This window comes from Fonsecaea erecta (genome assembly GCF_001651985.1).
Source record: "Fonsecaea erecta strain CBS 125763 chromosome Unknown Scaff5, whole genome shotgun sequence".
Taxonomy (NCBI): Eukaryota; Fungi; Ascomycota; class Eurotiomycetes; order Chaetothyriales; family Herpotrichiellaceae; genus Fonsecaea; species Fonsecaea erecta.
Window position 1 is genome coordinate 2,596,007 of NW_017387248.1, and position 18,865 is coordinate 2,614,871.

The following is an 18,865-nucleotide window of genomic DNA, read 5'->3' on the forward strand; positions in this document are numbered from 1 at the left end:
AGGTGGTGCTTGCCCATATTATTGTCCGATCTCGCAATCATTTCCAGCCCCTCTTACTGGTCAATCCAACTGCTTCTCACACTCTACTTGTATGACTGTTGGCCCCCCAAACTCGCACTCTCCGAAATTTCTCTGCGCTGTTTGATCTAGGTCTTGTGGTGTGTCCCAGGCCCCATGACCCTCAACTTCGTAACGACCACAGCAGTAGTCCGGTCCGCCTCTCGTCAGGTCGTTCGAGTAGAGCATCGCCTCGCTGCACCGGGTGGACCATCGCCTTCGAGCCGCTCGCATATTTCTCATCGTGTTTTCTCGTCGTCACCCAGAATGGACGTCAAGTTTGCGCCTGCGAAGCGCGTCGCAGGGCAGAGGCAGGATGTTTGGTCTATCGTCAATGAGGCCGCCGCTGCGTCCCCCGTGCAGCCAATCGTGAACATGGGCCAAGGGTTTTTGTGAGTATGCAAACACACACATACCGACATGATCACTTGTTACCGTTGCGGGGAGGATTGAGGGCTAACTGTAGGTCACAGTGGTTACAATCCTCCTCAGTTCATCATTGACGCCGCGAAGAGTGCGCTTGATCGAGTAGAATGCAATCAATATTCCCCCACCAAGGGCAGACCGAGGTTGAAGAAGGCACTTGCCGATGCATACTCCCCTTATTTCGGGCGCAAGTTGGATCCGGAAACTGAAGTCACTATCACAACTGGGGCTAATGAAGGCAGGAATGAAGGGACGCTGAGATGAATCATCGCTGACTGGTTACAGGCATGTTGAGTGCATTCATGGGCTTCATCGAACCGGGCGACGAAGTGATCATATTTGAACCCTTTTTCGACCAGTATCTCAGTAATATTGAGATGCCTGGCGGAACCATCAGATATGTCCCTATGCACCCACCCGCAGACGGCGCGGAGAGAACCTCCTCCGCAGCGAACTGGACCATCGACTTTGACGAGCTGGAAAAAGCATTCAACTGCAAGACAAAGATGATTGTGTTGAACTCGCCTCACAATCCGGTCGGCAAAGTCTTGAATAAGGAAGAGCTGACAAAAATCGGCGAGCTATGCTTGAAACATAAAGTCATTATCCTGTCAGACGAGGTGTATGACCGTTTATACTATGTTCCTTTTACACGAATAGCCACGCTGTCCCCTGAACTCGCCAAGATAACCATCACAGTGGGATCCGCTGGGAAGAATTTCTATGCGACGGGTTGGCGTGTCGGTTACCTGATCGGCCCGCCAGAGCTGATCAAATACGTGGCCGCAGCACATACGAGAATCTGCTACTCAAGCGTCTCTCCCCTGCAAGAGGCTGCGGCGATTGGGTTCGCACAGGCGGACAAAGTTGGATTCTGGGACCAACAGATCACGGAGATGAAGGGAAAAATGGACCGCTTCTGCCAGATCTTTGATGAACTGGGTATCCCCTATTCTGTTCCTGAAGGGGGCTATTTCGTGCTCGCAAACCTGTCCAAGGTCAAACTTCCCGAAGGATACAAATTTCCGGATCATGTCAAAGACCGACCACGGGATTTCAAGATGTCGTGGTTTTTGATCATGGAATTAGGGGTTGCAGCGATTCCACCCAGTGAGTTCTATACAGACGAGAGGGCACACTTGGCGGAGGATTGGATGAGATTTGCCGTCTGCAAGAACGATGATGTTTTGGAAGACGCAAAGGACCGATTGAGAGGTTTGAAGAAGTACATGACTTGATTCAACCCACACTGTAATACAAGGTTCGGGAATGGCCCTGATATCAATGGTTAGAGGGGTCTAATACGGCCTTATCGCTAGACCGATATTACACATATAGCATGAAGCCGACTTCTGTGCAGATTTGATTCCGGTCCTTGACTTCCAATTCAATTGCACTTTTCGTTTTCTAATGGCTGAGGCGATCGGGCACTTAATTATGACTATGACGAAAAGGGGATGCCCAGCTTTGCCACGGGCGGGGGTTTACTGAACGCGTGTGACGCGGTTTCGTTATTGATGTACTCCAAGTACTTCGTACTCGGTTTTTCTCGATCTGTCGGTGAGCTCAGAGCTTGATTTTTTGGATACCAATAGGTTGAACTATGAAGTACTCATGATGGTGGCATGCCCGATCTGCGGCAAATCCGTCAAACAAACCACCATCAATGACCACATCGATTCCAACTGTACAGAGTACATCGAGAATGAGAGCAGTGTATCTACACCTGGGGCGGTCAAGTTCTTCAAAACACCTGTCGCCAAACGCGATGCATTCTCCTTCTTTTCGTCCTCCCAACCCATGCCCTCCCCGAGCGATCCTCGTCCGTCCCCGTCAGCAGCAGTAGCCGCGGTAAAACGACCATTCGAGACCACTTCGACAGGGCAACTTCCAAATGGGCTTAAGGCGGAAAGCAATGAGGAGGCGGGACAATCTCACAATGCCTCGGAAGCAGTTGCACCTCCAACCAAAAAGCCCAAACACAATCCGTTCGAAAAGGCTGCTCCGCTGGCAGAACGTATGCGCCCTAAAACGCTTGATGAAGTGTGCGGACAGGACCTGGTCGGCCGGGACGGCGTGCTACGGGGCTTGATTGAACAAGACCGCGTTCCCAGCATGATTCTCTGGGGTGCCGCGGGCACAGGCAAGACGACCATTGCGCGGGTTATTGCTGGCATGGTGGGCTCACGCTTCGTTGAAATTAACAGCACATCCTCCGGGGTGGCGGAGTGTAAGAAGATATTCGCGGAAGCCAAAAGTGAGCTGGCCCTCACCGGCCGCAAGACCATTATATTCTGCGACGAGATTCATCGATTTAGCAAGAGCCAGCAAGATGTCTTTCTCGGTCCCGTCGAGGCCGGACATGTCACACTGATCGGCGCCACGACCGAGAATCCCAGCTTTAAAGTCCAGAACGCTCTTCTGTCGAGATGTCGGACGTTTACCTTGCAGAAACTCACCGACCAGAATGTTTGCGACATCCTTCACCGGGCGCTGGAAGCCGAACGCGACAACTACAATCCCTCCGAACTCGTAAACGACGAGTTGATCAACTACCTCGCCGCCTTTGCAGACGGTGATGCACGCACGGCCCTCAACCTCCTCGAGTTGGCGATGGACATCTCTCGCCGACCCAACATGACTCTAGAAGATCTAAAACAATCGCTCACAAAGACTCTTGTCTATGACCGAGCCGGCGACCAACACTACGACACCATATCCGCATTCCACAAATCGGTGCGCGGATCCGACCCTAACGCGGCATTGTACTATCTTGCACGCATGCTCCAGTCAGGGGAGGATCCGCTGTACATTGCGCGGCGGATGATTGTGATCGCAAGCGAGGACGTCGGCCTGGCGGACAATTCGCTGCTCCCGCTCGCAACTGCGGCATATACAGCTTGTGAGAAAATCGGTATGCCTGAGGCGAGAATCAACCTTGCTCACGTCACTGTGGCGTTGTGTCTGGCACCCAAATCCACCAGGGCGTACAGGGCGCTTGCGAATGCAATGCATGCTCTTGAAGAGCCCGGGATTGCAGGCCTACCAGTCCCGATTCACCTGAGAAATGCGCCCACGCGGTTGATGAAAGAGTTGGGGTACGGCAAGGAGTACAAATACAACCCGGATTATGTGGATGGGAAGGTCAAGCAGGAGTATTTGCCTGACAGGTTGAAGGGCAGAGAGTTTCTCGAGGACAGAGACTTGGGGGAGAATATCGACAAGGACTTAATCGAGGAGGGAATTACAGGCAAAATCGCCAATGGGGTGAATGGTAATGGTTGAAATGTGCGAGGCCGGGAAAAGTGAGAGTACTGAAGACAGCGGAGTTTTCCAGCGGTTAAGGCTGAACCCTCCGTGCACGCATGACGTTCTGTCGCTTTTGGACCACGCTTTGAATACGGGAGGCGAGGGAGGAGGGTGTCTGGAACTCATCGGTCTACCAGCTTTCAGTTTCCTCTTTTCTCTGATTCGGGACGTCTCTGGAATTCCCCCTTGCTCATCTGCCACAACCAACAGTGAGCGCACAGTATTGACGGTGACGTTGAACGCCTTCCGTCAAACAAACTCATTCCGCCTTGGCTACCGGAACTCCAGTACCGCTACTTCTCCAAAATCAATTTCGGACATGCTCTTTCGAGGAGTCCTCTTGGGTGTCTCGTGAACTCAGCTGCTCTTGGAGAGGTAGACTATTGGCGTGTGTTCTATCTTGTTTGGATTAGTGGAAGACTCGAGCCGCGAAGTCAACTTTTCACTCTGCACAAGAACCCTGCCCGTGCCTCAGAGGGTGTAACCTGGGAACGTGACGCCTATTCTACAGCATTCACAAGATCCTAGCGTGCATTGGATGCGCTGTCAATGAAGATAGACAAAGACTAGCGGCGACCAGCAAAACCTTTGGAGGGAGTTGTCCGAATACACGTATGCGACGAGTGAGTCTAATTTTGTCTCTGGTCTGAACCTGCCTGGCTTAAAAATTGGACGAACAGAGGAGACTTTCAGCTACCAAAGTCACCAACGATGCGGAGCTTGCAACCTAGAACCAGATGGATCTATGTCCATCAATGGGGTGGGTGGATGGGATGTTGGTGGAGAATAGCTGAGGCAAAGTCTGGCCCTTCTAGGGACGCGTCGCGAGGTGTGTTCGCCTTCGCAAGCCTGGCAAAATCAAGATATTACTTACGATACACGGCAGTGTACGATTGCGAGGTTGCTTCATCACAACTCTCTCCTAGGCTGTATTGATGTGACAAAGTGATTGAATCTAGTGAGTGTGATGGTTCTGTTGCGGAGGTTGAATTGGTGAGGGGAAGTCGCCGCGGCGGGCAAATCAGTGATCGATTTCCTTCACGCTGCAACATCCTCTTCTCCCGTCAGGTCTGAATCTCTCCATCATTCTGAAACATTCAAGCAATAGACCAAGAATATCCCCCAGCATCGTCGAACTCCCACGTCGCCCAGTCGAGAACCCCGCTTCGTCCCCTTCGTGAATTCCCTACCTTGTGTCGTCAGCTTGTACAGGCATGGCTGCGCCGCCGGAGATCACTTGCACCAACCTTTCGGGCAAGTTCGTCATGGTGAATGTCTTTGCTCCCAAGTTTCCCAGTCAATCTGACAGTTTATGAGAACAAAACCCTTTCGGACGACATCGATTCAATGCTCGCGCTCCAGGGCTTGAGTTGGCTCACTCGAACCGCAATCAGCTTGGCTACGGTCGTCGTATGTTGAGGGGCAGCGGGGGGATAATTGTCGAGGCTGACTTCATGCAGCTTACCGTCAAAGAATACAAGCAAGAGGACATCTACCACGTCGACATTACGTCTGTGGCTTCGGGCCTCTCAACGACACAAGAAAATCGCACACTGGACTGGCAAGAGCGAGATCACCATGATCGTATATTTGGGAACTGTCGGGGCAAGTCAAGGCTCTGGAAGACAGGCGAATACAAAATGGAAGGCCCGGGTTCAGAAGAAGATGCTGTGTTCTTGCAGGCTCACAAACTCAAGGACGGTCAAACTGACTCCAAATTTCTGGACGACGAGCACGTTCAAAGCTGGGTGAAGAATATGGACGACGCAGGCTGGCAGGCGGAACAGAACTGGGGGTTTGAAGACATCAACGGTGAGCGACGATACACTCGGCGAGTGCTGGTCTGGAAAGGCGGCGAGTTTCGAAGAGCCCGCCTCGTGTATGACTACAAAGGACAGGCAGAGGCGAAGAAGGATGAAGAAGACGACGGCCTGGCGTATGGTGAGGAATAAGGCATGACAACCGTTGTACAGAGAAATAGTGATACCCAACAAGCATGGAAACGTTGTGCATATACTGTCAATGCACGTGGAAGATGGATGATATGACCATCCGACTCTGTCGACCCGCGGCTGATGGCGCTCCATTGATATCCGATCCTCGCAACGTTTTCTCAGAGCATACAAGGATACAAAAGTATAGTCCAGATATGCCTCTCGGCCGCGTATCTTGTCCGTATGTAAGTATTGTGGGCACCCGCTCCGCATTATGTATTTGGAAGAAATTGCGCAGGCTCTCTGACGTCAAATGCCTGGCTGGCCAAACTCTTTTCCGACCCCCCGTGAGCCATTTGCGCTGGGCGCCAAGGCCGGATAGTCAATGCGGCAGCTGTTGCGATGCGCTAGTCTCTTTTTGTCCAGTATATGCGCTGACTGAGGCGGTGCTGCCTTCGGCCGGCAAATCCTCCTTCAACCTGTTTAAGAGAGGAGGGGAGGGTTCCTATGGACATTTGTCGGAGCTAAAAAGCCTCAACGAGGGCAAACCCCCTGGCTCGGCGTGCAAACAGCGTTTGCGAGGCTCTGTCTATGTCATGGCACCGAAAACAAAATGGGTGAGATATGTCTATATAACTGTAAGCTGCCCTCGGTGAATTGCAACGGCTCGTTTCCTCAGACCAGAAGTCCAAACCACATTTTCAAATAAGTGCTTGTGAAGCGATTACCACCATTCTTTATCGGTATTCCCCGACACAACACTCGATAACAATACCAAGTTCAACAAAAAGCGCCCTGTACACCAGCCACACACGCTCTCTCAACATTCCAGCTCTACACACTTATAGCTCTAAACGATGGCTTTTCTCCATCATAGCCACGAAAGCGACGAGGAGACATCCGGCCGCCGTCGCAGCAGCTCTCTCCGAGATCTCCAAGCTCGAGCATATGCCAAGTGGGTTGTGGCAGGGACGGTGAAAAAGAGCAGTCGACCCAGCGGTGTCGAGGCCGAAAGGACTCGGCGACACTTTTGGCAGGAGGAGGCTGCCCGGTTCGGCATCGCTATGAGGACGTAACCATGAACATCAATGCAGGGTCTCTGTTTGAAATAATTTCCACCGATAGCTGATGCGCGAAACTCGCCCAGTATCACTGTGAAAAATGAAGGCGTGCGGGATTGAAGGAGCCGTGGGAATCCGGAACCTCGGATATGGATATGTCATGCTAAGGTCCACAGGACATTTTTACAGCACAAAATATGGCACAGCTGTTGTTCATTAATCTTGTATTCTCAGCTTCGTTTTTCTCATCTCGATAGCCTCATGCCTATCCTACGCAGAAGTTCTCTCCGAAACTCAGCGGCACCTACTTTCATTCGGTCGGCCGCACCTCGATTTTCAACGAGCCTGCGTGTCAAGTATTGCATGCATTCCTGAATGCTGCCCCAGGTCAGACACTTGTATACTTTGGGAATATAAGTATTGGCCTGGGGCAGACTACTGTCCCTCTTAATATCATCTGCCATCTGGAGTAGCTCGCACCCTATGTCGTCAGCCATCCCTTGTAGCTGCCCGAACTCCGGAACCACCTTCAACTGTGACTGAGCGGCCAATTTGGACGCCAGACGAGCTGCCCTCCGAATTGTGTCGGCGTTGTGACCTGCCAGTAATAGGTCAAGTTCTACCGACTCTTGGTGGGTCATGGCCGGAAACTTCCCACAAAGGAGGTCCTCGACGATACCATCGTACGACGCATCTGTCTCCGCCTTGGTGTCATGGATTGCCTCCCGGATATCATTGTTAATGTAAGCGCCACGGACTAGCTTGATGCCTAACCGCCAGCCTTGCTTCCGCGCAAGCTGAAGTTGGTCTTGTACTTTGTCTCGCGAGGATTTGAGGTATGCCTGGACTGTGTTGTATATCAGGGCTTGACGGCCGGGCCGATTGTATCGACGCATGAGATCGAAGGTCCATTGGTCGATGCTCGGTTGCAACGCTTGCTGCTCCGCATCGATCCATATACGGCAGTCTTTGGCAGCAGCACGTTGGCAAATTTTCTCCATGGCTTCGACAAACTTGACTGGAGCCTTTTCACCCTTCATCAGGGCTTTTGTGACATGTGTCCCGGCGCCACTATATCTGGACGCTGTTGGCATTCCCTGATGCAGCCCAATGAAAATCGACACATAGACTTACTTGATCCCCAGCCAGTCCCCCTGTCCAGTCATCTCCAAAGTCGCAAGGTTACCTTCCGCCCACTGGTCGATTTCCTTCCCCATTTCCAACGCTTGTCTCTCATTCTGACCGACAAACCTGTCGCCCTCCACTTGGACTTCCTTACCGTAGCACAACACCACCCCAGAGAATCCCAGTCGTCTGATCTCGGAAGATGTTTGTTCAATTTCTGTCCGATTCCTGCCAGCGCAGAACTGCTTGTAGATCAGGGGGTGGATACCAGCTCGAAGCAATGGATTCCGGTCTGGATTCAGCCATGCCGATTGCGAATGAGCAATTTTCTGGAACAAAGCAAATCCGGGCCTGAAGAGCAGCGGGGAGGTGAAGAAGGCACTCAATAGCAAGGTGCGAAGGATGCTCGAGGCTGAAAGGCGTGCCAGCGGAGGCGCCGCAAAAGTACCCGAGTTTGTCGATCCAGTATTGGAGGACTCCTTTACAGCTCCAGGGTTGATGACTGTTTGGGAGTGAGTAGAGGAATGAGATTTCCGTTGGGCGCGAGCAATGCGCAGAGACTGTCGAACGCTCACTGAAACACGGAGGGTATCTGAGCGAAGAGAAGCCATGCCAGGCAAAGCTCCGATGGGTTCTCCCTGCTGCCTATTAGCATTTCGAGTGAATTTATATCCAGGGATGGACAAGATTCTCGGCTTCAGCACCGAAAGATTCCGTAAAGCGCCATATCGAGAAGGGCTATTTAGTCCACAAGTTGTTCCTACCAATGGTATTCATATGCCCCATTGGGCTATGTAAAGCATATCGCAACTTGTCCTGGACACTGAAGGTTCAACATCCAGCAGGGTCTTTGCTGCAGCATATTCGGAACCCATGCAGCAAATGGAGTTTGGCAGACAGTAGACGGAGGTGGTTGCCGGGTGCCATGGCACAATGGTCCTCCGATGCAACATAGAAACATACCAGAGGAATTACAACATTCTGGAGCAGGAAAGGAATTACCCGACTTCCATTCTTCCAGAAGAAGTAAACACAACCGCCCCGGACCTCGGACCGCAGAGGCCCAAAGCTGCTCTTCCAGCTATCGGGCTAAGCCTCCGGGAGCTCTTGAACTTCCCCGGACCGCTTTCCGTAGCGTGCCCATCCATCCTCGATACCAATTCCATGTCAAGGTCCTGTTTGCGTCCTCGGGATTATCTCCGTTGCCACAGCTTATCTTTCAAGCTTCTACGGGGGGTGGGGGAACTCGGAGAAATGCGAGGCGGAAAAGACCAAGGGCATCATAGATTCTCTGATGGAATTGGTTTGCATGCAATGGAGCCCCGTGGTATGAACGGAACTATTCCCAACAGGACTACAGGCGTGCTTTGATCATTCTTTCGTGCTCGGAGAAGACGTCTTCAATCTCTCCAGTTGTTCCAATTCTCCAACTCACCTCGTCTCCCCACTGCTTTCCCCCTCTCCCCTGGCTTTGTTTCCATTGCCACCGAGATAGGACTTGCCGTCCATCTTCCAGGAGCTTCACGGCCCAGTGACCGACAATTGGCATCATCTTGAAACCATGTCCTGAGTCTCCCGACATCACGATCAGCGAGTCTCCAGTGCCTGGCACGAAGTCAATGCAGTATTCTGAGTCTGATGTGTCTGCAAACCAGCACATTTTCTTGTCCACAAAGGGGCGCTCTGCTAACCATGGCAGCGTCTGTTTCAACAACCTTCTCAGCTTTTGCTCATCTGAGAACGGTATATAGTCCTTCGGTAACTGCAGTGAGTCCGTGGGCGGTAGTGATATCGAGGTGTCCTTGTCTGAGTTTATGTACCCTGCACCGAGAGGACACAGTTTGAGGAGCCTCGAGGTTGGGTCTGGCTCAAAGAAGAATCCTAGGTCTCGAATATTGAGGACGGGGATTCCTCGGAGGTAGTCACACTCTCGTTCTGAGAGTTGGACGTGAGCCACTGACCAACATTTGGCAACGACAAAGGAACCCAGGCTTGGGAGAAGGGTGGCTGCCCAGGCTCCTAGACATACAATGGTGCGTCGGGCGTGATGAATCTGTCCATTCGCTGCCTGGAATCCTATGCATCGCCTCTCGGCAGGAGTCTCGTTTTCGTTGTATAGAAGCCTCACCGCCTTTCCTTCTTTCGACCCCAGCACGAATTTGACCCCTTTGCCGACGAGGTACTGGTGAATGTCTCTCATAGCGTTGGATGAATGTGCATATCCGGCAAGACGATTGAAGTATCCCTTGAAGCCACGCATAGGCCCGGAAAATTGCCAATACACATTCTTGAAATCTTCGTGCTCATTGAGCATAGTAATCCCTGGAGCAAAAACAGGATGATCCTTGACCGACAGAAGTGCATCCTGTAGATGTTTGACTGCCTTCTCGGGTGCAGCGCCTGAAGTTGCGAGAACATAGCCGACTTGATGGAAGTTAGCTCCCCAGAAAGGAGTTTTCCATTCACGTATAGCCTCCTGGACCCCGTATTAGTTGTCATCTTTTGCGAAAGCATGATCGATCTGTCCTCAGTGAAAACTTACCAGCGCCAGTTCAGTGTAGAAATTATCTTCGTACTCAGCTCGGACAATCTTATTCAAATCGTATGCCCCAGAAAAAGGCGAAGGTATCTCGGTGCACTGATCAAAGACTGTGATATTTGTGTATCCTGCATTCAACATATGCAGCGCAGTTGACAGGCCCCAGGCCCCGGCACCAAGGATAGCGACCGTCTCATTCTTGTCAATACCCATTTTCCGTTCTGATGATAGTATTTGGTAGAATTCGCTCTTGGTGATGGCTTAGTCTTTCGAATATTTTTCGTTAGAAAGGCTGCTATTTCAAAGTCCAGTATGGCCTGCTACATCTCCTTATCGGCTCGAGCAAGTTTCAGAAATAGATCGCCGGAAGAATGGACTTTTGCAGTTGCCCTTCCGATCGGAAGCCTTCCCGACAACGGTTCCTCTTAACGACGACTCTTCAACTTGTGTCGATATTCCAGGTATGACCGGCATTTTCGATCCTGTTCTGCGCCTATGTCTTCTCGAGCTTGCAGCCCTAATGAAGGACGCCCTTTGAATGGTCATAAACTGGTTCACCTTATGTGCACAGCCATCTTCGCTGTGGGCCAACAAGCATTTGACTTGAAGGGGTCTTCAAGCCTCCAGAATTGCTCCTTACAATATAGAGGGAGTTGCTCTTACTGTCTGGAGGAATCATAGTTGTCCTTGCCTTCCCAGATAAATATTTCCCTGATGCACTCAGTCTACCCTACGAGCACGAATCGAAATGACAGCCCCAACACCAACTGCAAGCTTTGGGGATACTTCTACTAATACCATAGCTGGCGCTGCTGGGGGTGTTGTCTCTGTTCTTCTCGGTAAGGGGCTTCTTCGACAATTGGGCAGTAGCTGACTTTGTTCTGGTGTAATAGGTCAACCTTTCGGTGAGAGATGCGAATCTGCGAACTATGACATGCTGAGTAGCCGATGGGAATACTCACAACACTATCTCCAAGCCAGATCTGATAAAAGTGCAACTGCAGACTCACGGATCGGGTAACGTGTTTCAGGTCGTGTCCCGCATTCTCAAGGATGAAGGACCGCTGGCCTTCTACAAGGTGATCGGCCCAATCATTGTACTTTTGAGAGCAGGATAACTGATTGTCTCTAAGGGGGCTTTACTGCCTTTTCTAGGAGTGGGAGCTGCAGTGAGCATTCAATTCTCTGTCTTTCACAACACAATACAGGCTTTATACGCTCTGAGAGCGCGAGATTCTCGACGTGTCATCCAGCAACCATCCATCTTAGATCTATACCTGGCTGGCGGTATAGCTGGGGTTGCGAACAGCATAGTGTCCGGTCCTGTCGAACACATCAGAATCAGACTTCAGACGCAGGCACACGGTCCATCTCGCCTCTACGCCGGCCCATGGGACTGCATAAGACAGATAACAGGTACTGCAGGTGTGAAGGGGCTATTTCGAGGGCAAAATACGGCTGTTCTACGCGAATTCCAAGCATATGGACTATATTTCGCCACCTTCGAAGCTTGCGTGAGCATGATTACCACTGCGAAAGAGATGAAACGGGATAAATTGCCAACCTGGACTGTTGCATCGTGTGGTGCTTTGTCTGGTGTAGCTTTCTGGGTCGGGAGCTATCCACTCGATACGGTGAAGACCAAGCTGCAGAGCGACGGCTTCGGCCAGTATCGTCGATACAAGAACGCCTGGGGAGCCACAGTAGAGGCATGGAAGAGTGGAGGAGTCAAAGCATTCTTCCGAGGTCTCGGGCCCACCTTATTGAGAACGATGCTATCTTCCGCCGGGACGTTTGCAATGTAAGCTTGTGTTCGCCGCGGCATTCGAGGGAAATGCTAACAGTACACCTAGGGTTGAAAATGTTAAGCGATTTCTTGCATAGGATCTTAGGGACTTGGGGGAAGACTAGTCGGATACCATTCGGAATGTACTTACATGCGGCTGGTGGAGAACTCGCAGACTCCTATCCAGTGTCGTCAAGATAGCCGTGGCGCAGAATGCTGACACCGTTGAAGTCGGCCTGCATCCCGAAGGCTGCCTCCACAATCTATAAATTCCGCCTTCGCTTTCCTCCCTCAAATCACTTCCATCGGAGAAGTCAGCCTTGAGCATTTCATTGTCAAGTGGTTTCAATTACTCCCCATCATGGTTGAAGTCAGGAAATACCAACTGCCGCCTACGGAACTCATCCCGAACTCGCCACGCCCTCTCCTCCATTACCCTGGTATTCTGCTCTCCTCTGGCTCCATCGCAACGGCAGCTTACGACGCATTCTCTGATAACGGATGGCGTGTTCAGTGGATATTTCGTTACGGTCCTTCCCAAGTATCACACTACCATTCAGCAACTCATGAATGCATGGCTGTGCTCTCGGGTACTGCAACTATCCGATTTGGCGTGGCAGACACTGTTCCCGACCTTGACGAGAGCACTCAGGGTTCCGGAAAAGAGGACGGGGGAATCGAACTTCAAGCACATGTTGGTGACGTCTTTATCATACCCGCCGGTGTTGCGCACAAGACATTTAATACTGAGCCATCGGCCGAGTTCAAGCTCCTCACTCCCGGTGATGGCCATCACATTGCCGCTAAAGATGTGAGGCGTGCTTTGGAAGAGCTGCCACTCTCTGGATTCACAATGATTGGCGCATATCCGGAAGGCGGAGCTTGGGATTTTGCGAAAGGAGGAGAAAGTACCGGTAACTACGAGGCTGTTTGGGCAGTGTCGACACCGGAAAAGGACCCTGTCCTGGCAAAAGCTGAAGAAGGTCTTTGTGGGCAGTGGAAATAGGAAACATTGATCGAGATTGGTATGCTCCATGCCAGGCCACCGCCTGAGACATGATCGAATACAGTTCCTCGAGTGACATAGTTCTGAATTTGTAAAGTTGTTGCCGGAAAATCCGCCTGCGGTTTAGGCGGTCCTCCGTTTCGGGCATGGGTCGCGGGCTGGGCGTGCCGCCGCTTTTGACGGCTCTAAAGTACCGTCCTCCCTTTCAGCTTGTTTTTCTCTCTGCACTCTCTTCTCCCTGCTTCGCGGTATGAATCTGATCCCGTGCCGTATCAGGACTCCTTGCATTTCAATCCAAATTCTGCCTTGTCTCGGTCATCCTCGTAATCTTCGATCGTCCCGTCCCCCCTGCCCCTGGCGAGGGGGACCCTTTTGGGACCCTCCATGCGCCAGATCCCGCTATAGCGCCGTTAGCTTCGCTAACAGCGTACCACGCCGTCTCGGCTGACTATGCCCCGTCGCCCATATCTCGGCTGAAGCCTTGAGAGAGCATAGGTCCGACCGTCGGCAAGTTGGCGAGATCCTTCTACTCGACTACCGAGTTGGACGCTTGTTTCGAGCTGCCTTTTATCCCTGTTATCTTTCGACTGGGTCAAAGCAGAACTGGGCCTTGGCCTCAAGTTCGAAACTTTTTGTTGTGACTCTTTTGCATCGTTTGATGCCCGCCCAACAACTGCTAGATTCGATCTACCGTGGCAGATCAAGAAACGAGGCGCCTTTTGGTCAACTGGCGGTTGAGCATTAGCCGCCACCGTACTTGTCATTGAAGAGGTACTCTTCTGCACGAGATACAGCATAGAGGCCACAGACAATGGAGAATTATTCAGATTAATGATTAAAGCATTACGTAGCCAATGCAACATGAAGAAAATCAAAGTACCGGAGGCTCATATCACCACAAAGGGCTCTTCACTCTTCCAGGACTGGATTACTGTGATCGGTTGAACCCAGGAGAAGGCTCAGTAGGAAAGGGATAATCGGTAACCCCCTTCCCGAAGGAGAGACTTCTCTTCCTTCTTTCTCTCTCTCCTCAGATTTAACCTTCTTGTTACTAGGTTGACTAGCTAGTTGCAGAACTCTTTCCAAACCCTCACATAGCCCATCACATTTTGACCTGAATGGATCTTTACTACAGCCTAGTACATCGGAAGTCAGGTTCTGCCAGGACAACGCTTTTCTTAGTCTACAGCCGAGGAGCTATCTACCGTCTTTCTTATGTACGTCCTTTCTCCTTGCTCGACTAGACAACTCTTCTATGTCTTCACAGTCACCTTATAGACAGCCCCTCCTCGGGTTACATTTCCATCCAACCACTGGTCGATGCCACCGCTTGTACTTACGTACAGAATTTTTCCGCGTTCGCTTTTGCTGATCCACCTGGCTGATGTCGGTCCCGGCATACCGGTGGCGAAAACGGTGTAGAGGCCAGTCTTCAAATCAATCTTGAGGAGTTCATCAGGCTGATTGGTAATATAGGCAAACCGTTGTTGGTCGTCAATCTCGAAGTCGTCACAATCAAGCCCAGTGCTTATTACTGTCACTGGTCCGACTTTGTGTCCAGTGGAAGGGTCGACCTGCACGCGACCAAAAGTCCCAATGCTGGGGTTGTTGTAGTACAAGGTGCTGCCTACCACGCGAATTCCGTTGACGCCGCTCCCTGTTGAGTTTGGATCCATCATTTTCGGGTCGGTGAAAAGTAGTTGAGCACCACCGTGGACAACATCAACTCCCCAAATGCCGCCAAGATTTTGATCTACCATAAGCACAACCCGGTCATTCAGTGTTGCAACCCCGTTCAAAAGACTCGCATTGTTAGGGCCTGTAGCAAGCTGTGTAATGCATGGAGAACCAGCGTTTCGTAGGTCGACCAGCCATGTGATCCCAGTTCCAGGCGTACACTAGAACGTTAAGATTATCAGCCTCGTTGCGATCGGGACGGACACACGTGGCACGCAGCTTGATTTGCTGGTTGTGGTAATATCAGTGGCACAGGAGAAAGGGAGTTTCCTACAGCTAAAAGAGACATGTCGCAGTACATCGTGTTGGCTAAGAACAGGTCGGGCTGAATATCGGTAATGCTCATGATGGAACTTCCTACCGCGCTCCAGTCATGAATTGTTTGCTGTTGTCCGTTCGCAGGATTTAACTGCGTGAGGATAGCGGATGTGGCGGTAGCAGGTAGAATCCAGCCGTTCGGACGCACGGCGAAGTTTTCGACCCATACCGCATCTTGATACTGGTAGACAAGTTGGACGGGAGAAGCGGGGGCGACGGTTTCTGCGGTGCAGGAAACTGAGACTGTGAAACAGAACAGAAAACTCCAAAAGAGCCCCGCCATCACAAGTTAAATTGTTACAGTACATCAGGTATTGCGAGGTGTTGGCTCATCTGCAGACTTTATGCTTCATGAGAAAGCTACAACCAAAGAGCGGTGAGTTGGAATTGGATTAGAAAGAATTGCGGGGTGCCCGGAACATGCCCGAGCACGTTTTACCCGTTGGAAACGGTTCTTAGCAAAATGTCAGCGCTAATTCCACCACATCAAGGAATCCTGGTATCAGAACTGTTACGAGTCACTTTACGTGTGAGGTGTTCAGAGCAAACCCGGAGTGGTTTACTTGGTGATATAGTAGTGGGATGGTGTAGCGGAGACGAAACCAAGAGTATAGCATACAAATATATCCGCAAAGTGTATAATCAGAGGAACTCGATTATATGGTGGACGAAGAGACTATGAAGGAAGCTAGAAGCTCACCAGCTATGCGAACTTCTAAGCGAGGCTATCACGTGACCTCAACCTACTTTATCGCATGAGGAGCTACCCCAGATCACTGTGGGTCTCAGTTCCTTTTCGGTAGCCGTTGGGAGGGTTTAGAAATAGTCCTGCAACTAGCTAAGCTAACCTAGTAACAAGGAGGATAAATCTAAGGAGAGAAAGGAAGAAGGAAGAGCAGTCTCTCCCTCGGGAAGGGGGTTACCGATATTATCCCTTTCCTCCTCCTCACCTCTCCTTCTTTCGTACGTTATCCATTCTCCTCGGATGTTGTCTCTTTCCCTTGCGTAGTTTCTCCCCTTTTGCGTGTTGTTCCTCTCCCTTGCGTACGCTTAGCGGTCTTCACGCTGGTCCGCCGGAACCGAGCCTTCTCCTAGGTTCAATCCATCACAGATTCCGTTATTTCCAAAAGGGACTATTTCTGGACCCGTTAAAGCTAGTTAGGTCTCCGACGAGGGGAGGCTAGGTCGGCGTTCTTAGCACCGAGGCAAATCAACCTCCAAAAGCGGCGGCGCCTACCGCCATATTCGGAGGGGAATTTCCTTGTAACTTGCGTTGAAATGTACCGAGTAGTTCTCGGACTAGAGGCCGAGTCTCGGACTGGGCACTATCCCCGAATCAAGGTGAAACTTTCGGCGCTAATATTATCGACATCAAGAACCAAACATAAAGGTCACATATCGAGGAACTACTGTCCATTGTCGAGAGTCTTTGCCCTCACCTACTGCACGGATGGCCATCCAGTCCACTCCCAAAAAGCTCCGGGTCGCCGTCCTCGGCTGCGGTATGTTATATGCCAAAAGTAGAGGCCTTGAATGCTGACGGAAGCTCCAGGATTCATGGGAACTGCGCTGCTTCTCGGCATCATTAAAGATCTTGATAAGTCCGAATACGACCTCAAGTTCTCCGTTAGTGCTCGCTCCGGCACGTCTATCAAACGATTACGCCAAACGTTTGATTCGTACCGGGATCAAGTGGACGTTATTTCTCTGGACAACGCTGACGCGGCTCGTGGCGCCGACGTCGTCATCTTGGCTTTTCAACCACAGCAACTCGCTGAGGTTTTGGGTTACCGGGCCTTGGTCAGAGCTATCCAGGGAAAGCTGGTGGTATCCATATTGGCTGGAGTCTCCTCTTTACAAGTGGCCCAGGAACTTTATGGCAGCAAGGAGTTGACTACGCAGACCCGTGTCTCGCGCGCTATACCCAGCATCGGGGCGCAGATAGGTGAATCGATGACCCTGATCGCCGATACTGTTCTCTCTACCTCTGACCGGGATCTGATTACTTGGCTTTTTCAACGGGTTGGTCCCACGCAGCTTCTGCCTGAGCATCTCATCAACACCACCACGGCAGTCAGCGCGGCATGCCATGCTTTGGCAGTAGTCGCAGTTGACGCCATTGTCGACGGGAGTGTTGCAGAAGGTGTCCCGCGCCCAGTGGCCCTTAACATTGCATCACAATGCTTACGCAGCGCTTCTACGCTTTTGCGCGAGCAGATGACGATTGAATCTCTTAAGGAATCCATGTCTGTTGCCAGAGGGATCACGATTAATGCTCTATTGCAGCTGGATCGTGGACAAGTGAGAGCAGGCATTTCGGATGCGGTGAAGTTCGCGGTACAATACTCGAACCAAATGTCTGAAGGTAGCAATTGATTTCCTATTCCATGCTTTGTTTGGTCCAGGTCAAGGACGAACCTTGTTTCCTTTGATGAGCCCTTTTTTTTCCGATGCACGCTTATTTGTCTATAAACGAGACTGAGCTCTGGCCTGAATTTCTTGCTCTGCTTGACGCAGTGCCTCCATCACAGTCTGGATTGACCTTTTTACAGCTTCAGATGGTTCTTGTTACGGCCTTCGAAGCTTGAACAAGCGCACAGCGTCCGTAATTCCTGTTTTGGGGGCGGTGAAAATGGTCGCAGCATACTTTGTGTTCGCGATACCCGCTTTTGTGGCCGTCTCCGCCGAAGCCAACAGCCTCTGAAGTGCGAGTTCTTCACCATGTTGACCGCTAGTCCATAATCCATAGATCTTAACCACGACTTGCGGAAAAACGTTCCCGAATGCTGCTATACGGCCTGCACTGCCGGAAGCAAGTCCGCCAACCAGGAAGTCTGACTAGCCTCCGAAAACAGCGAAGCGGGAAGCCTCAAACCTAGAAGCAAGACAGATGATCTTCGCTACCGAGCCACAGGTCAGGTTCACGCCGACAACATTGCGTGATTCCTTTGCAATATTGGTGATGATGTTTGCGTCGAGGTCCAGCCCATTGCAGACCGCCGGAAAGTTGTAGATGATAATCGGCAGCGGAGAAACTGAAGCCACCTCTCCGTAAAACCTCCTCACGACGGCTGGCGCAGTCTGTTTGCCGAAGTACGCGCAAGGGAGAATGAGTCCAAAGTTGGCACTGGTATTATATGCGTCTGCAATGAACTCGAGCACCTGTGTAGTGGAATGACTGCTCGCTCCAGCAATGATAGGATAGCTCTTCGGCACAGACCTTCGTGCGAGCTGTAGTAAAGCCATCTGCTCCTCGCGCGTCAACAGGAATGTCTCTGCATTGGTGCCCAGTATGACAAGCCCAGTGAGCCCCGTGTTTGCCAGAAAAGAGCTTGGCTTGGGAATCCAGACATAGTTGATCCGTTTCAGGGTCGAAGAAAGTTACTGCAGGTACGTAGCAGCCCGGATGCGGAGCTGTCGGGCAGACCTTCGCATCCGGCTGACCAGTTTGATGTTGTGTTTTTTGAAGGGCCATGGTGGTTAGTCGGAATAGAGTCCGTATAACAGACATTCCCATCTCGAAGAGTACAATGCTCCGAAATTATGTCTCTATAAAGAAGACGTATC

At 51.3% G+C, this 18,865-nt stretch overlaps 9 protein-coding genes across 9 annotated transcripts; 6 read left to right on the top strand and 3 right to left on the bottom strand.

Moving 5' to 3' along the window:
• Positions 1-324: 324 nt before the first annotated feature.
• Positions 325-1,721, top strand: AYL99_06997 (hypothetical protein; the record flags this gene model as incomplete). Its single annotated transcript, XM_018838506.1, has 3 exons — positions 325-449; positions 531-571; positions 769-1,721. 3 exons carry the CDS (start codon positions 325-327, stop codon positions 1,719-1,721), a joined length of 1,119 nt encoding a protein of 372 aa, XP_018693066.1.
• A 379-nt stretch (positions 1,722-2,100) lies between these two features.
• AYL99_06998 (hypothetical protein) lies at positions 2,101-3,768 on the top strand (the record flags this gene model as incomplete). Its single annotated transcript, XM_018838507.1, has 1 exon — positions 2,101-3,768. One exon carries the CDS (start codon positions 2,101-2,103, stop codon positions 3,766-3,768), a length of 1,668 nt encoding a protein of 555 aa, XP_018693067.1.
• Positions 3,769-5,006: 1,238 nt separating this feature from the next.
• AYL99_06999 (hypothetical protein) lies at positions 5,007-5,744 on the top strand (the record flags this gene model as incomplete). The annotated part of the gene is made up of 3 exons (XM_018838508.1): positions 5,007-5,060; positions 5,110-5,202; positions 5,253-5,744. The coding sequence occupies 3 exons, from the start codon at positions 5,007-5,009 to the stop codon at positions 5,742-5,744; spliced, it is 639 nt and encodes a 212-aa protein (XP_018693068.1).
• Positions 5,745-7,003: 1,259 nt separating this feature from the next.
• On the bottom strand, positions 7,004-10,664 carry AYL99_07000 (hypothetical protein; the record flags this gene model as incomplete). The annotated part of the gene is made up of 5 exons (XM_018838509.1): positions 7,004-7,008; positions 7,062-7,864; positions 7,922-8,550; positions 9,348-10,388; positions 10,455-10,664. 5 exons carry the CDS (start codon positions 10,662-10,664, stop codon positions 7,004-7,006), a joined length of 2,688 nt encoding a protein of 895 aa, XP_018693069.1.
• A 535-nt stretch (positions 10,665-11,199) lies between these two features.
• On the top strand, positions 11,200-12,335 carry AYL99_07001 (MC family mitochondrial carrier protein; the record flags this gene model as incomplete). Its single annotated transcript, XM_018838510.1, has 4 exons — positions 11,200-11,290; positions 11,397-11,530; positions 11,585-12,252; positions 12,305-12,335. 4 exons carry the CDS (start codon positions 11,200-11,202, stop codon positions 12,333-12,335), a joined length of 924 nt encoding a protein of 307 aa, XP_018693070.1.
• A 263-nt stretch (positions 12,336-12,598) lies between these two features.
• AYL99_07002 (hypothetical protein) lies at positions 12,599-13,243 on the top strand (the record flags this gene model as incomplete). Its single annotated transcript, XM_018838511.1, has 1 exon — positions 12,599-13,243. The coding sequence occupies one exon, from the start codon at positions 12,599-12,601 to the stop codon at positions 13,241-13,243; it is 645 nt and encodes a 214-aa protein (XP_018693071.1).
• A 272-nt stretch (positions 13,244-13,515) lies between these two features.
• AYL99_07003 (hypothetical protein) lies at positions 13,516-15,581 on the bottom strand (the record flags this gene model as incomplete). The annotated part of the gene is made up of 3 exons (XM_018838512.1): positions 13,516-13,642; positions 14,588-15,141; positions 15,255-15,581. The coding sequence occupies 3 exons, from the start codon at positions 15,579-15,581 to the stop codon at positions 13,516-13,518; spliced, it is 1,008 nt and encodes a 335-aa protein (XP_018693072.1).
• Positions 15,582-16,748: 1,167 nt separating this feature from the next.
• AYL99_07004 (pyrroline-5-carboxylate reductase) lies at positions 16,749-17,674 on the top strand (the record flags this gene model as incomplete). The annotated part of the gene is made up of 2 exons (XM_018838513.1): positions 16,749-16,800; positions 16,851-17,674. 2 exons carry the CDS (start codon positions 16,749-16,751, stop codon positions 17,672-17,674), a joined length of 876 nt encoding a protein of 291 aa, XP_018693073.1.
• Positions 17,675-17,866: 192 nt separating this feature from the next.
• AYL99_07005 (dihydrodipicolinate synthetase) lies at positions 17,867-18,544 on the bottom strand (the record flags this gene model as incomplete). Its single annotated transcript, XM_018838514.1, has 2 exons — positions 17,867-18,136; positions 18,203-18,544. The coding sequence occupies 2 exons, from the start codon at positions 18,542-18,544 to the stop codon at positions 17,867-17,869; spliced, it is 612 nt and encodes a 203-aa protein (XP_018693074.1).
• Between the last annotated feature and the right edge of the window lie 321 nt (positions 18,545-18,865).